Source organism: Atractosteus spatula, chromosome 1 (genome assembly GCF_055471065.1).
Source record: "Atractosteus spatula isolate fAtrSpa1 chromosome 1, fAtrSpa1.hap1, whole genome shotgun sequence".
Taxonomy (NCBI): Eukaryota; Metazoa; Chordata; class Actinopteri; order Semionotiformes; family Lepisosteidae; genus Atractosteus; species Atractosteus spatula.
Window position 1 is genome coordinate 11,850,800 of NC_142706.1, and position 18,196 is coordinate 11,868,995.

The window sequence follows — 18,196 nt, forward strand, 5'->3', positions numbered from 1 at the left end:
AACCAGCAGGTATATGTGGACCTATCAGTTTAATTTCATAAACCCTTAACAGAAATGGCCTCCTCTTCTCCCTTACAAAACTGGGGTAATTCAAGAAAGAGAATGCAATCATGATGTAGCTTGACATCCCTCTTTCTTTATACTTTATAAAACATTTTATATTACATTAGGAGGGCAGTACAAAAAGGGACAACTAATATACCCAGTTATTGGAGTGAGTGATAAGGCTCTCGGCTTAAAAGCGAGTTAAACTTTCTCTCTCCAGAATCATCTCTGATTTTAAAAAATGTCCACAGTTCAATGCAGAATTACAAACTGAAAGAGTTGGTGTTATTGGTGTTAGCGCTAATCTGGGGTAAGATAAGAAGACCAGTTCATTCTGGAAAGGCCTCCAGGAGAGAGGAGATCTTCAGAGAATAGTGTCACAGCCCAGCTCCACACTATCTTCCAAGACAGGACTGTCGTTACACCGATGAGACCCGATTTTCAATAAACAAGCAGAGAAGGCTTGGAACTAAAAGCCAGTTCTTTATTAACAAATAAATGTATATAAAAATAGCCTCTATATTTGAATCAAAGAATTATTTAAACCCCTAGATTTCAGAACAAACTACAAGTGCTCCACATCTCTATTTCTGTCAAAGAGATCATGAAAATGAAAAAACCCTGAACTATTAAGCACTATACTCCCATTGTTAACAAAACTCTTAAATATATATAGATAGATCTGAAGGTACCACACGATTTATGAAGTACAGTCTAAAATGTTTCAGATACAAATACTGGAAAATATTATCATACGTTTACGTGAACACCTTAGCTGGCATTTCTTAAGAAGAATGAATGAGGTACAATAGATAAGTACAGTTTAGCAATATTTATAATAGGGAGGTACTTTTAAAAGATCCTTCTTAAAATCGATTGTCATTTTTGAGAAAAAGTTTAACTTTGTATCTTCATCATTATCTCGCTTCCTAAAATGCAAGATGCAAAGTTCTTTCCTGTCATGGTATTTAATGACACCATTTCACTTCAAACATTTCTAAGAAATCACTTTTTTAACAGACAAACTCAATTTTGAGTCCTGTACCACCTAGCCCCCTGACCTTATCCAATATGTCATAAATCCCCCCCCCCCCTTTTTAACTTCTGGGATTTTAAGATGGCATAGCTTGGACCCCAGTACAGTTAACTAAGTACAATTCATCTTTGTTTTTGGCACAATAACTTAATCCAAGTATATATAAAAAATATTTTTAAAGCATCAAGTACAGTATGTTTCCCTTGAAGAAGGGCAGTCACAGGAAGCTTGGTACACTGCCTTGGACGGGTTTAACTACATGTAGCTGTAAATGGTTAACTTGATAATTGAGCATCAACAGCTCCCTACCTTTCACATATGAAGAACAAGTGACATGTAAAGACAGTGTTCTATTGTAAATAGGTTTTACACGTGCATCAATCTGTTTTGGAGAAAAAAACAGATTCAGGTCATCAGACAAACAGACCATTTCCCTCTGAGAAATTCCAGCAGGAAAACATTTAAACCAAATTTCAGAATGAATCTTTTCTAAGATGTAGATATGATCCTCACGTTAAAAAACAACAACAAAAGTTAAGAGGTGAAAGTGGAAGTGGATTTCAGCACATCTTTTGTGTCAAGATGGTTCCCCAGACCCACGATACTTTCACTCTGCTCCGAGGTGCATGGCCTCAGCAGCCCGGAGCAGTATGTACAGTGCAAGCAGCTTATCTTGAAGGTCCTGAAGGACCCTTGGGGGCTGGTTGGAGAGGTCCCCCCCTTCTTCAGGCTCCTCTTCCACTTCACAGGAAATGAAGAGCTCCTTGGCCACAGGGACTTCCTCTTTCAAGAGCTGAACATCCACATCCTTCTGCTCCAGTTTCCTCTCCACCTTTCACACACATACACACACACATCACAAGCACAGTGGAAACTGACAACTCTTTACTTTATGAGACTTTCTCCTAAGGCACAACTCAACAGATGCTAACTAGCAGACAGGAGCTGTTCTTGAATTGAGTGGTTTCCGTGTAAACAACATTTGTTACCAAGGAAACCTGGAGGTTCCAGCACGGCGTATCATACACAATTATATGTAGTTTATGAGTCAAACCAAAAACGTGTGAAGAAGGAGCAATTTTTAAAGTATTTTTTCCCTAAAGCATATATCAGTAAGCCCAGGCTAAGGAAATGTAATTTTATTAAAGACACCCTTAAGCTTTTGTAAAATGTTTCAGTTTGTAGCAGTAACAGTTTATGTAGGACATAATTAAAAATGTTACAAATTAAAGGAGGTTATGAAATCCACCTAGCTCATTTGGTAGTTTGGTAGCTACTTGACCTGAGGACCCCATCTCAGCCAGTTTATTTCCCACTTCCAGAACCCTTTGCACAAATACATGCTTCCTGTTCTCATTTATAAATGCAGTTTCCACTTGGGTCCCTGGGTCATGTTTCACATGAATTCTGAAAACATCAACTGGGTTGGCTTTGACATTCAATGTTTTTGAATACTTGGTTCAGGTTCCGCTGTAAGCCATTAGTCTCGTCTGTTCAAGACTAAAAAGATTGAGTTCTCTTAGCCAGTCAGGGTAGGCCAATGGCCTAATGACAACACTGGGTCATCACAAGGCTGCTTTCCAAAAGGAATTCTGTATGCAGCCACACTAATGTACTGACACCTTGTATGAAACGATAAATGAAGACAGATATAATACAATACAGTCCTCGGCATTAGAGGATGATATTTGAAACAGGCACCATATAGTTCACATGGTCTTTAGGACAAGTTTTAGAAGTATTTTTTAAATTTCCAGTTTTATGGTATTATTACAAAACTTTGTAATACTATGAAAACGAAAACACTTTACTACAATTTTTAGAAGTTTTCAAATCTTCATGTGACAAAATGTCTTAGAAAAAGACATGGAACTGGAAGATTTCTTATTTGTTTAATTTTGGAATTATGACGATTGTAGCTGTTTAAATCATACACCCCCATTTCCTCTCACTTTGTAAATCTCGCTTTGCAGTGCTACTGTACATATATAAAAAAAACGCTGCTCATTTTGTTCCACAAGGTGGAGATCATCCTTTTCTAAAGAGCAGATCTCAGTTGCAATGCTGATGTTTTGCTGAGTGAATTAGAAGCTACTTAACACGGCAGGTATTTGACTGCTGAGGTGTGCTCTTTTGCAGCCTTTTATGAAAAGTGCTAGACTTCTTAAAATGGAAAATTAATCACGGTAAGTGCTCATAATGGCTTTTGCGTTGTTTTATAAGTAAATATGGAAAAAAAACACTTGCAGCCTCATATACTGTAAGTCATCCTACAAACCTCATGGTTTGTTGAGTGCCACCCCCCTTGATCTCCTCATAATAAGGTTTCTTTCCCTCCACATCTATAACAAACAGGACACAGAACTTTGACACACTTGCAGCGGGTCTGAAACCTTTTAGGACTGTTGAATTCTAAGAAGCACTATTTACCACACATATACAGCGTTTAAACTGGTTATCTGTATGTCATGGGACTTATGGAAAAATGTTTTGCCTGACAAAAAAAAAGTTGAAAACCCCTGGGCTTCCAATACAATGATTGATTCTTTCACTGTGAGGGCATGATAACGAGAGTGGAGTCGTTACAGTGAATTACCAAAGCTGGTAAGGTATCTCTGCTGTGTTTTACGCCTCCTATCAAGTGTGCTCTGCTGCAGTAGGAAACTGTGCAGTTTTTTTTTAAATAATTAACATGTTGGCACATTTAGCTCCAGCTCAGTCTTAGACACAGTGAAAAAGACAGGAAAACATGAATCCCAGACAGTGCCATTCTGATATGAAGATGTAACTTCCTTACATAAAACTGTTACCTGAATTTAGCACTTCATCAATATGTACCAAATTTAGGTAATATAAAAAGAGCAACTAACACTAAGTTTTTTGTTCCATTTAATGAAATGAAAGATCTCTGCTCCAAGTCATAATCTCCCAATAAATTCTTTTGTTGCAATGCACTGCAACTCATATGGAAATAGATTGGGCAGAGTGTTAGAAATGACTTTTTCAAAAGATGTTTTGCTTAAAGCAAAGCGAATGGTAAAGTCAAAAAGACTGTATACAATCAGTGATAGGCAATCAAACCTACGGTATAAGCAGTCATTTTGAGGAAAGGTTTGGAGATAAAAAGGTCTAATACATTCATGAACCAAATGGTACGTTTAGCCACAGTATGAGCTCATCTGAAAAGCAAACCAGAGGTTACAAAGGCTAAGAAACACAGTCTTATGTCTTTTCTTCATCCCAGCGTGAAAAGACAGGAAAGGGAGCTATACTCCTGGCAATGGGTTTGCTTACCAACTGAATCTGCTGCTGGCGAAGATCTTGACTTAGGTTGGTGACATTCAGTACCGTCTGCACATTCAGGTCTGTGAATAAAGACAAGACCGACAATGAATTTCCTTGAAAACCAAAAAAGCTGAGTCTCTTATACTCAAGTAAAGCACAGGGTAAATCTACATACATAAGACAAGGTACAGGATGTGAATTGTGTTAACTGTACACCTGAAGGGTTTCCTTCCTGTGGTAATCAGCACATCTACCACTGAAGGTGCCCATCTCTTGAGCAGAGACTGGTGGCTGTATGTTATTGCACAGGGAATTTGGCTATTAAAAAGGATACAAAAGCATCAGGAGACGAAGTAACACTATTTGTGACCTTACTAATTTTAAGAAAAAGAATGTCCCAGGGTAGGGTTTATTAAAAAAAAAATGACCTTCAAAGGCGTCAACCAGAAGAGCGAGGGCCCTCTGGAGCTCGTGCTCTTGATCCTCGCCGGTCTCTGACTGGAACGGCTCCAGGAACTGCAGCAGCTCCAGGACTGCCTGCTTGGCCTCAGGGCTCAGGCCCTCCACAAGTGAGGGCTCCTCGTCTGCTCCGGTGCGGCCCTCCGCAATCTGAAACCGCCAGCGCAGACGTTTTGAAAGGAAACCCAGGCAAAAGGAGTTTGCGTGTGCAATGAAAACATCGGCGTATGACCACAGGCTTGGCGGCACTGATCCAGCCGAAGAGGTTAAGCAAGAGGACTGTGGAAGCTGTATGTGACCGAAGAAAGCTGGTATATATACCATGTGAAGGAACCAGCAAAGGTTTATTCCATTCCGAAAAGAGAAGAAAAGAAACTACTTCTTCAGGTGACACCTGAAGAAAGCTCCACAACCGAAACATTGTGTTACTTTTCTTCTCTTTTCAGCATGGAAAAAAAAACTTTATTTGTTCCTTTACAGCCTACGTGTGCTGACGCAGCTACCTACTTGAACGACATATATATCAGGCGTACGCCTGTTTGTGTGTACTAATGTACAAAAGAAAAATAAATAAATAGAATAAATATAAGTTACAGCATCTTCAAAAACGTGGCCAAATACTGATCTGCAGACATTAAAAATTGTGTTTTATTTGTACAGCACTGAAACATGTAATGAAGTGGTCACAGATCACATTTTCTGTGAAGACTTCTTATTCATTTTGTTTAAATAAATGACTTGTTGCTAGTGCAGCAGTGTGGCTATCTGCGTTTACATTAGCGGCTGAGAATTGTGAGAGGATGGAAATCAAGGGCCTAGATGGATGTATGGCGTGTGACGGGTGAGTGACAATATTGCCATACGACGCCATGGTGACACACGTGATGGAACAGCGGGCGACACAACCCCATCAAAACGTCAGTTATTTTAATAAACAGCTTTTGTCCTTACATCCAACACCTCCATTACTGCTTGAAAGACAGAAAACTAACTGGTTTTAGTTTTTATTTTTTCCTCAATGTGTTATGTCAACAAGCGAATTGTAACAGTAACTCGTCACGCTTACGTAGTGGGACTTACACTGACTGTAATCAGTTACTGAGCTTTTCAAGCAACTTATAAAACAGCGAGGCTCCAACACGGTGATAAAAGTGGAACTTTAAACAATAATAATTCTGGGGAGAATATGATCTTCAGCCTGATGCCATTAGCTTGACCTCTGTTCCTGTACAAAAAGGATCTTTAAAACAGCATCAATTGCTTCACAGTCCTCAACCTTTCTAGCAACAGGTCAGCAGGCTCTTGGCTTACTAACTATCTTCTTCTCATGACCAGGTCGTTGTACCAGTTTCAACCACAGATTCAAAACCAACACTAAAGAAACAGCAGTTCTTAACCTTTTTCTAAGTGCGACCCCCCCTCTGGATGAGTGGAAAAAGTGCGCAAAAAAAAAAACAGTTCCACATCAAATGAAAAATAAAATGACTGTAGGAAAAAAAAATACTCACTCAATGAGATGGTTGCGCTTGTATAAAGGCAGAGAGGACTGTTAGGTCATTCATTGCTTCACAGGGGATTTGTTGGGCTGAGGTAAAGACGCAAATCTTTGTCTTCCCTGAGACGGGCTCTGTATTAGTTCTTCACGTACATTAGTGCTGAAAAGGCCAACTCACAAAGACAGGATAATGTGAATGGGTGATTTACTTTCAAAGCCATGTTACTCAGGCCTTCATATTTGCCTTGCACTGAGATCCCAAAGTCAGCCAGTAAAAGAGAGTGGGCTTTCTGTGAACAACTGCTTCGGAGCCAAGTCAGTTGTGAGATCAGTCAATGATTCTTCAAACTGAAGCAAATAATCCTTTGTCAGCCGTCTCCGAATATGAATTTCTGATCCACCCGCCTGCAGTAGAGACCACCATGTGTTCAGGAGAATACTTGCAAACTCAGTCCATTCAGATGAGCTCTGATTATTGTCTTCAAATCAGCTTTTGGCACACTGTTCTCGCATAAAAACTCCTCCAGGAAGGGGAAGGCCTCAAAGTTGTCATTGACGACGCGCGTTTACCAAAACGTGAGTTTTCTGATCCACCCCAGAATTTTGTCGGAAAGATTAAACAGCGTAGTATTTTTCTCTGAAGTGTCACATTCAAGCCATTCGGCCAAACAAAAACCTCTGTACCAACTGGGATGAATAGCAATCCATTTTGTTATAAGCTGTTTAATGACTGATTTATTTATCAATTTGTATACGTTATTAACGAGACCAGGAAGCACCCACCAGGTTAAGAACCGCACCACTACAGTAATCCCTCTATAAACCTGCTCTAATGCATTAAGCCACTCGAGGCTCCTGATGTTTGTACAAGGACATTCCCAGAACTGACTGTATCATTAGGTGTGCTCACCATGTACTCCAGCACACCCAGGGCATCGCCGTAGGCCAGCAGTTTGGTCAGCAGGGTCCAGATCGTGGCACTGCCTTTACTGTCCAGGACTGTCAGCTCCCTGAAGCACTTGTCAATGTCAGCCTTCACCTCCTGGAAAGCTGAGCAGGAACCAGAAACAAACCGATTAAGGCAGGTCTGTACAAGGGCGGCACAAGATACTGCAACCCATTTTTTTTACCAGAGTGTGATCATCGGACACCAAACCCGAAGGTGAATGACAAAAAGGTACAGTCATTAAACAGTGTGGATTTCTACAAGGAAGTCTGTTCAAGGCACACAGAGTCCAGGCAGCCTGAGGCCAATTACACCACTTTCCCAGCTGATTCTTTGGGACCTCTCAGAAAATGAATTCATGAGATACTTAAACCACTGAGTTACTACCATCTAAATCAAAAAAGATAAGCCTCTTCTTGTTTGTAACCTCTTATATTTTATATAAAATATTTTCTATTTGATGTCTTTCTCTCTGATTTTCAAGGAAACATACACCAGTGATGGGAATGTTTCACAGAAAGGAGATGACACATCATTCACCACTAAAGTGACATCATGAGCCCCTTGTCAGATTAAGTAGAGACATTCCTTCCTCAGTGAATCAAGGAGGTAGTTACATTTTTTAATAATACTTCGATTATTAATTACTTTCTACCTAGCCAGAGTGGAATTTAGCCAGCACGCAGAGGTTAATACACCTGCTCATATGAACATCATCTTGGGATCTTGAAATGACGAAGTCATAGGATGACAACACGTCCTACTGCACAGCATCCCTGGTCACTATACTGCGGCACTGTTAATACCAGAAGGGAGAGCACCCCCTACTGGTCCACCATCAATAATGGTCATGTTTATTACGCCATGTAAACAATAATATTTATCTACATCACATACAGTAGAAATCTGGTGAAATTTGGTAGAAGAGTCCCATGCCACTACTGACCGGGCCCTGCATAGCTTACCATCTGAAAATGATCTGACAGGATCATGAAATTACTACATCTTCCAGGACACTTTTAACATCCAGTTTTTTTTAAAGGTAAAGGTTAATACATGTAGGTGAATGTTAATAAATGTGTGTCTCTCAGGAGTTTGTCACAATGCACCTATTTACCTGTGCCATGGATCTGTGCCTCAGATGCTGCTATTCCTGAAAAACAAGTTTTCACAATTTAATGTCAGTATTTCTCGACCTGAATATTTCCTCAAAGTTCCTCAAAGCTGTCCCGAATTCCATACATGTAGAACTTTGCATAGATAGGAATGCAATGATTGCAATTTTGCCATTTAATACCTGTAAATAAGCTTCTTTCAGTAAAGAACTCAACTAGTATGCAGAAGATCAAAGAATAAAGATCACAAAGATAATAATAATATGTGCTTCCAGTGATACATCTGAAATCAAAACAGTACAGTTATTTTTATCGTTCTTTTACTTAAAATGTTTGTGATGTCCGCTAAAGAAAAAGTTTTAATTATTTTTACTGCACATCATACATTTAGTGTCAGTAGAAAGCCTACTAAATTTTCAATGTTCAAAATGGGATGAATACTGACAATAACACAGATCGCATTTTGATCAGTCATAATGTTGTATGAGAATTATTAACATAGATGCAGAAAAAAATAGGACCCAGGATAGTGCCTTGTGGGACTCCCCTACTGGAAAGAATTAGTGAAACAAACATAAGATTTAAAGACCGTTTGTAATTTTGGAAAACGAGCAATGGAGTTTACATCAAGACCAAAGCTGTACATTTTCCAAAGATCTGAGTGATATTTAGTATTATAGTTATAAAGGCAGTGCCATAACTGACCTTTGTCAAGAGCTGTTATATTGTTAATAAGTTTTAAGTTTGCTTTAACACACCCATGCCCAGAACCAACACCAAACTACAAATACAGTAATCAACTGGTCAGCAGTTCCAGTTTCTAAATTGTTGAGATTTTGGAGAAACATATCAAGGACCAGTTGGTTTAATGCAAACACCAGAAATAAAACTAAATAAGACAAGAGACGGAGTTCATCAAGGAACACATTACCGTCAGAGATAAATGTTTTCTTTCTGGTTGGACTCGATACAGCATCTGCAAAGGAAAAAAATTAAAAACTTGTCGATAGAAGGGCAGAGCTAGAGTGCTCTCTGTTCTTTGAGTTAAGGGTACACGAATTCTTGGGTACTTTCAATCCACTCTGTTCACGCTAATCATAAAAAATAAATATGGGCAATCCCCCGTTATCTAAATTATTCTTCCTTTTTGTTTTTAAAGGGTAAAGTTTTTGAGTTTTGTCATTAAAGGCATTTTAGGGGAATTTGGCAGGATGAGTCTTGGTTACAACGAAGGCAACCATGACAACAGTACAGTCCTAGTTTTGAAATGCTATTCACCACTGTTAATTTACTGGCAGTTTTTGCAAAAAAAAAACATAAAAAATAACTCTAGTGGCATTCAGTAGCTACTCAATTGGCATGCTGAAAAAATCATGAGATAGTTAATTGTTTTGTTTCCAAGGAAGAAGCAGGTGTAAGCATGGTGATGAATGTTTCACCTTTTCCATCACGTGTGTGAAGTACTACACTTCCTGGTTAAGCACATAGATTAATACAGTAGAAAACTGTAAGAAAAACTGCAAGAAAACTGCAGCGGCACAAAACAAAACTTTTTTGCTGACTGAAAACAGCTCCTTGCTGGGGCGGGGGGGGGGGGGGGGTTATTATAGTTGGAAAGTTTCAAAATGAATGTTCGTACTCTTGAGACTCATTCAAGTAATGTGCTAATATAACATTTAAATGAATTTAAATTTTGCTTTCGATTTATGAGTACTTCCATTATCACCAAGCCTTAGTAACTGATGGTTTCCTGTGGGGTGTTTTGTACTTGTCGCTGCAGTGTTTCAGAAAGCTAGCTGATGGATTGACTGGTATCAGGAAAGAAAATTATTCTCTATGATGCCAGGCTGCAATTTGTTACATTTCACCAATTCATCAGGATGAGACTCATTTGTGTCAATCATTCCTAAGTCTAGAATTCTAGTAGGCAGTTTTAAACAAATTTTGCCTATATTATAGTGTGTAGCAAAAATAAAGTCACATTTCGTTCTCCTCTGCAAGAGGGTTTCTCTGGCAAAAAGACTTGAGTTCAAACTCACCCACTTTGCCATCCCCTCGAAGGCTCAGCTCATAGACCTTGAACGCCAGTATGGTGCCCTCCTGGACCAGCATCTCCCATTTGTTACTGTTCACCATGTTAGCCTGCATCTGGAGCAGAAACACCATGGCTCACCCTGGCTGCCGATAACTCGAGAGGGCAATCAGTCCCTATCGAATAGGCTCGGGTTTGGAAACGGGCCTTTCAAACCCTGTATCGTCAATATCGGCTCAACCTGAATTCTCCGAAAGGTATCAACAATGGGACAGGCAAGGTAGAAATATTATTTAATCACAACTCTGCACAACGGTGGAATTATCAAAATGCCTTCTAACTTTCAAACAGTGTCGTCTTCCCAGAGTTTTGCTTCACGGAGTTTTAACTGAAACGGACCCATCCGTTCGTTAATAGCATTCGGCCAATCTTTTCACATTAATAACTGGAAAGCTGCGGCAAACAATCTCATTCACAAAATAAGAATGGGTCAGAAAACTATTGGGCCACTCTTTAAAAATGAAAGTTTTTTAAGTGCTTTTAACAGTAAATAAGAGGTTTACAGCATGCCCATCTAAAGGTTTTTTTTTAAAATAAAGTGAAAAACGTTGAGTCACTCAAATTCATATGTCTGTACAACAATTGTCTCCTTTCGTGTGTAACCTTTCTAATGTTATGAAGCAACTCAGTGTCAATCTTTGAGCAAACAAAAGTACCAGCGAGATCTAAGTTCTGCAGTGGAATGCCTACCCCACAGCGGTCTAGATCAGAGATCCCAATCCTCATCAAGAGGGCCAGTGTGTCTACAGGATTTCAGTCCAGTTGGGCTCTTATTGACTCTTATATTATCGGCTCATCATTGACTTTGTAGACCAGCAGCTTGCCCCTTGCTGCTTCTTTTAAAAAACCCTGCAGACACACCAGCCCTCCAAGACCAGGAATGGGGACCCCTGTGCTTGAAGTCAGTGCTAGAATGCAGAGCTTCATACCTTGGTCACTGGCACGACTGGCGCCATGCTCAGTTTTAAGTACCCATGTCTGGACCAGGATTGCTTGATTAACAGCTGGCTCTTCGCTCGGACAGACGAGATGATCACACCCAAACCATGAGCCCTTTCTCTGCTCAGTTTCTGCACCAGCCAGTGGGACATGTCTATTTTCCTGCAAGAGGCCCATGAAAAAGAGCACAACCTCAGTGCTCCAATCCCATTTTACACCCACTGCAGCAGGCAATGAACATCTGTCCGTGCCAGCAGAATTTGCCTTTTACAGTCCCTCCTCTAGGACCTGTAACTCGCCTGCCCAGAGGAACTAATGTTTGTAGCTGTGAATTTCCAGAGAACGATTCACTGTTGAATTGATAAGGCTGTAATTTCTAATACAGACTGTATTTTTTCTGATAAGGCTGTAGTATTTTGTTGTGGTAAGACGAGCAATATGGAACAGAACATTCTAAATGTACTGTAGACACTTTAAATTCCACAATTTTGCTATTTACAAAATTATTCTGCTAACAGGAAAGCATGAAAAAAAAATTCAGCATCTTACTGGAGGCATTAAAGAATCTACAGTCTGTCACTAAATCCACTGCCTCTCTTGGATATTTACACTGCTGTGTTTCGCTGCCATTTTCCTGAAGCTACATAGTGTGACTTCCACAGTGCACGGACTCACGCGTTTTGCAGCTCCTTCATCAACTTGTTGAAATCCATGTCCATCACCTCCACGCAGAAAGACCCCAGATTGGTGGTGTGGTCCAGTGACACCTTGCTGTCCACCTCCACCTGGTTGGCAGTAACCTGTCCAGACAGACTGCTATTCCCCTCGCTTGATTTGGTCAGTGTGATGGTCAACGTACTGTTGGGTCCTGCAAACAGAAAGTGCAGGGCTGGGAGAGAACAGCACACTCCAGGAACCACAAGTCTTCTGCTTTTCATTCTGAAACTGACTCCATTGCCTAAAATTATTGAACTCTTCACTGATCTATTTCCTTAATTACACATTTTTTATCGAATGGATTTGCCCATTTTTCTATATGTGGACCCTTGCAATTTGGATAACAATCAATTGTCCCACACCTTGGCTACTACAATCCCTGCACTGCTAGGGGACACTGGGAAAGAGAGAATCTGTGCTTCTCTCTTCTGGATCTGTGAAAATCTGTGGAGTGGCTTAGCATTCATCTGACTGGAAGAGTGACAGGACTCACAACTCTAAATGACAAAAATGCAACTCCCAAGCCAAGGATGATCATTTAAATACGGCGGGGCTCATGCTAGCGCCTCTTGAGGAAACATGCTATTTCCATACCTGTATCAGGCTTGGACAGAAATGTCATGTGCCTTTTAGGTGCTTCCTGAGTGATAAAGGCACACATTAGGGCTTACAGTCCCTGGTTTGAAAAGGAGATTTCTCATAAAAGGGGAACTGCAGTCCCAATTTCTCAGACCGGTAATTAAATGTCAGTAGCAAAATAAATGAATTCACAGTATTGCAAAATTTGACAAATTCTGAACTAAGCACAAAATTCTGAATGTTGTGAAAGTACTGTATGACGTCCATGCTGTCGCAATCCTCTGTTCTCGCCACAGACAACAGGAGCTCCCACAAGTTTTGACGTGCTCTTCCTGCTCACTAGTCACCGTAGTAACTAATGTAATGAGATGAATGAGCAAATAAGTACAGGTTGTGCAGCAGACATTTCACCACATGAATGTTCCAACATGATCAGCATGCAGAGTTAACAAGTAGTATTTGTCAGCAAAACCATCTCAAAGTCGAAAGCAACAGTTGTTCTGGATTAAAAGAGATGTATTCACAAGACTGCTGGTTCACAATGTAATGTGGCCGCTTCACGTCACAGGAAGTTTTGTTGCCTCTTTCTGAATGGCAGACGATGACGGCAATATGGCCCTGCGCATACAGTACATTGAAACAACTGGGGCTGCCCGGACAAGGGCACAGAGTTCCCACAGCACCAGGTTTGTGGGTGCAGCAGCTGAACAAGGGAGCAACCCCTATCTTGTAGCAAAATCGATCCTCATGAGCTTTCGTGCCCCAGAGAATCCATGTTTGGATTCTGGCAATGCAGGGTTGACAGTGTGAGCAACAAATGGATATTACAGTTTAATTCCTGAGCTTGAAACAGAAGTGTAGAATGACACTTTGGCAAATTCAAAATAGTATGAGTTCTTGTCAGGCATAGTCCTCCTTGGTATAATCAAACGGGAAACACAAACAGTACTCAAACAGAGAAAAGCAGAAAACCAAACAAAACCACAACGAACACTGTAAGGCATATGTCCTTGTGCAGTTTTCTTTTTTAAAAAGGATAATAAATAATAATAGTAGCCCCCACCTGGATGATGCTACAGCAGCCAAATGGTGCCAAAATGCTCACCACACATCAGCTATCAGTGGGGAAGAGAACAGAGTGATGAAGCCAGTTCAGAGATGGGGATTATTAGGAGGCCATGATTGGTAAAGGCCAAAGGGAAATCTGGCCAAGACATTGGATTAACACCCCTACCTTTTTCGAGAAATGCCCTGGGATTTTTAATTACCATGGAGAGTTAGGTTCTCAGTTTTACGTCTCTTCCGAAGGATGGAGCCTTTTTTACAGTATAGTGTCCCCATCACTATATGGGGGCTTTAGGACCCACACAGACTGCAGGGTGAGCGCCCCCTACTGTCCCCACAACCTTAGTTTTTCCCAGGAGGTCTCCGATCCGGGTACTGATCAGGCTCACACCTGCTGATCTTCAGTGGGTTGCCGGTTGTGAGCTGCAGGGTGATATAGTGTTTTGTGGCTGTGGTGAAATGCTTACCAGCATCAACATAGTCCCCCTGCTCCAGAATATCCTTCAGCTCGACACAGGTGGGGAGGTATTTGTTGGGTCTCCATGGGAAGAATGGCACCACTTTCCTGACCACATGCAAGTTCTGGAACTGCGAGGAGCTGGCAATACTTCTCATGGGCACCAGACTCCCAGTTGGGTCCAGCTCCTTGGCCATGAATTGAGTTGCCTGGTGAAACATCCCTCCTGCCTGCAATTCAAGCAGCAAAGACTCGTGTCGGAAAGTTCTCCAGTCATCTCTCCAAGCGTCAGAGCTTGTTTCCAAGTTTCTAAACTTCTCCGTTCTGAACGACTAACACTGGAGCCCTGTCACCTCTTTCAGTGTCCAATACTGTCAATCAAAAGAAATGATTTAAGGTCTCACTCACTTGCCAGTGTTGACATGAATACTGGTCCGTATACTTAGGGAAACGATAAGACTCACACCGCAGAGCAATTTGGTTCACCTTTTACAAGCTGCACAACCTACTTCAAAGGTGCTGGATACTTCTTACTTTTATTTTCATTTTAAGATGCTGAGGCTTACCAATTTATACTGCTTGATCTGCTTGATGAGGATGTGACCTTTCAGCTTTTAAAACTTCAAATTGGTCAAAGTGCTACGCAAGGGGAGCCTGACCAGAGTTTTGTATAGAAATGGCAGATTTTGGACTGCCTGGAACCACGGGTGATCATTACTATCAGAGCTGGTTCTACGCCACAATAAAATCTTCTGGGTACTGCTGGTGCACTTAGTCCCACTTGTTTTGTTAGTAACTTAGGTGCACATGCCTGGTGTCACCTAGTTTCCTAGAGTATTGAGGGTGTATTATAAATTGCATTCTATTGCACTCAAACACTGAAAAGGTAGTTTGACAGGTGCTGTTGTGTCGCTAATGTTTAACGCGGTGATATAGTGTTAGTATTGGAAGTACTGTGCGTTGTGACCCAAAGGGATCTCAAGACAAGGACTTGTGTCTTATTGCTATTTGTGCCTGAGGTGTGCTGCAGACTCCAGCTGCTCGACAGGCACCATACCTGGTTGAAGTTCAAATTGGGAGCTAGTTCGTCACAAAATGTGGCACAGAGTCAGATCCACTGACCGCTGTTATGATGTCCAGCAGGAAGTGCTTGAGAAAAAGGTGAAAGGACTGTTATTAGAATGAGCTGCACCTTAGTTAGGAGCTTTTTTTTTAAAAAAAAAAGTTAAAAACATTAAAACATCCCAAGTTAAACACATTAAAACAACTGCTCTGTGTCACACAGGCATTACAAAAGAGTAATTTTTCGATGTTGGAAATCGAGATGAATTAATTTATTCCAGAGTTGGGTAAATTCAGAGAAACCTGCTTTCCTATTTTTTTTATTGTCACTTGTTTCATTTTGAGTCCTTTTTGGAAAAGGTTTGTGCTCCTCTTTAGTTTTCTAGAGGCGTTACAATTCAATAATAGTAACTTTTTTTGGACCAGGCTGAATTACCAGCCACAATTGAGAGACCCTGCAGAAACTAACATTTTGTATTGCACTAGAGATTTCAAGCCCCTTGAGCTGTGAAGTCTTTTTTCACCCGTCCTGGAAAGTTTGCATAAGAGCAACCAGAGAAATTCCTGGTCAAAGGAAGGTCATACATAAGTTAAAGGAAAATAACCTTTTTAGTGCCGAATACAGGATTTAAGGTATTACAAATCTTCTAGTTAAGGCTAACACCAGTCCCATTTGCAAGAAATGTAATTGCATTTAGGCATTAAATGGGAGCATGAGGCCACCATTCATAGATGATGCATTTAGCACAAAAATGTAATACAGCAGGATTTTAACAATTTAGGACCATGTATATTTAAATAATACCCCAGAACCAGTGGCCATATTTTGTAATACAATGTTCAAACTATAACAGTGGAATATGAATACTATTGTTTTAAAACTGAACCATAACAACAGCAACAGTTCTCAGAAGTTATTTCACACGCTTAAAGAAAAACAGCTTTCTGGCTTGACTGATCGTTAACTAAGAACAAACGTCTAAAGCTGAAGAACAACAGAACTACAAGAAACTAACATTTAGGGGCAAATTGTGTTTTTCTATAACAGGTCCCTATACAGTACTATATTGTATATTGACTTACTGGTATCTCTACATATACACGACCATCGGAGCATTACGTTTTGAACTTTTTTAAATTAAACTTTGAACCACTACCGAAAGAAAAATCACGCCTAATAGAATATCCACATGCGAATGGATGTTCACATTTCTAAAAGCCGAGCAAAGGAACTAATTCCTAAATCACCCACAATATGCAATTATATTGGCTAATATTATTATCAATAATAGCATCAGGAATGTTATAGGCTAAAGGCAACATGCAAGCGAAACACCGAAAAACAGAGAAGGGTAAGTACGGTAGGTAACATTAACCGATCACAATTTCACTCGCATGTTGGAAAAGGAAAGAAATTACCTTCAGTCCCGAGTTTAGTAAATGCAGAGAAGCCTATTGCACTTGAATAAAAAGTGCAAAACGCGATTTATCTTCCTGTAAATACTGCCGTGTTGAATGCGAAAGAATGCTTTAAGAAAACTTAAAGATCACCGCCCAGCAAGACTGCAATTTCCTGGACTAAATTTAGCTCACAGGAAATATCCTTCCCGCTGGTTAAAGAACCAGTAAATCTCAGTGTGACAGACGAAGATTCATAAAGGACATTGTTATCAAAGTATAGTAACATGAAATAACATTACCCCTCCCGTATACACTAGAGAAGTGATTCGCATCCTGCAAAATTAATAATCACAGTTTTGAGCTGGAGGGAGTTTTTTTACGTGCTTTCAGATTACTCTGTGAGTTTCAAAACTGCCCTGAGTCAGGTGTAGCAACCTGAAATGTTACCCTCTGGACCTCAGGAGAAGGGAAAAAAAGTCGCTGCCCCTTCAACCTCTCTCTTCGTGGTAAATCAATCACATATCAGGAGCTAATTATCAATATCAGAAATAATGGTAAACTGGTTAAGAAGTGCATGCTTCATGTTTTGCGTATCGAAGTTACCGGTGCCTTTGAAGTCACGCCTCCTGTTTCAGTTTCACCTGCAAAACGGTTTTCCCTGTTCAACGCGCGCAGCCGCGGCCTGTCTAACGAGTGTTGTTGCCTAATTATTTTGATTTTCACAGTTAATAAAGTGATTTCATAGATACATGGATAAAGAGCTACAGTGACACAGAAACACGATGTGTTTTGTCTTCCTCATTCTGTAACTCAGAGTTTATTTAAACACAAGCACTTCACATATTCTTTCAAATATGTGTTTATTGTTCAAGTATAAGAAAGTTGGGAGATTGTCAATTACATGTTATTCAAATGACGCATTCACATCATATGGCTTTGGACATTAAATGTACACGCAATTGTTTGATAATGTAGTTTTAACTGTCTAAACAACACAGTATGCAATAGCTGAGCAGGACAGAGTCTCTCATAAAGCTATCAATAGAGAATATCATCCGAGCTAGTTGATTACTTCTTGTCACCATGCTAAATACATTGGGAGCTTTGCTCAATGACATTACTGCAGACCACGCACTACATTTCAGGCTTTTGTATGGTGTTTTAGTCTGATAAAGAAAGTACCGGAGCATCACAGCAGAACTCACAAATTAGCCTTAGTGCAAAGAAATGTAGTAACTTCTACTCATTTCACTTAGTATGGCGTGGATAAGGACTTCTGGCCCTCAGGAAATTCTACTCCCAACCTCCACCAGCCACAACCCCCTTGTAATAACACACCACGTGGATTAAACCTTTATGTATCTTGAAGTTTCAATCAAGCGTAGGTGAGCTTACACTTGTAATACTTTAAAAAAGGACAGCGAAACCAGACCTGGAAGACACAACTGCTTCTATGGAAGTATATTTGTCAGGAGTGTATTTTTACCAGAAAGGATTAAGCAG

The 18,196-nt window shown here is 40.3% G+C and overlaps 1 protein-coding gene across 1 annotated transcript; it reads right to left on the reverse strand.

The window, feature by feature from the left end:
- Positions 1-508: 508 nt before the first annotated feature.
- Positions 509-16,804, reverse strand: LOC148840616 (gasdermin-A2-like). The gene is made up of 12 exons (XM_088938803.1): positions 16,712-16,804; positions 15,288-15,379; positions 14,241-14,460; positions 12,088-12,280; positions 11,403-11,574; positions 10,421-10,529; positions 9,313-9,357; positions 8,384-8,419; positions 7,231-7,370; positions 4,795-4,975; positions 4,376-4,446; positions 509-1,913 (listed from the first exon to the last, which is right to left on the reverse strand). Exons 3-12 carry the CDS (start codon positions 14,449-14,451, stop codon positions 1,689-1,691), a joined length of 1,383 nt encoding a protein of 460 aa, XP_088794929.1. The 5' UTR covers positions 14,452-14,460; positions 15,288-15,379; positions 16,712-16,804; the 3' UTR covers positions 509-1,688.
- Between the last annotated feature and the right edge of the window lie 1,392 nt (positions 16,805-18,196).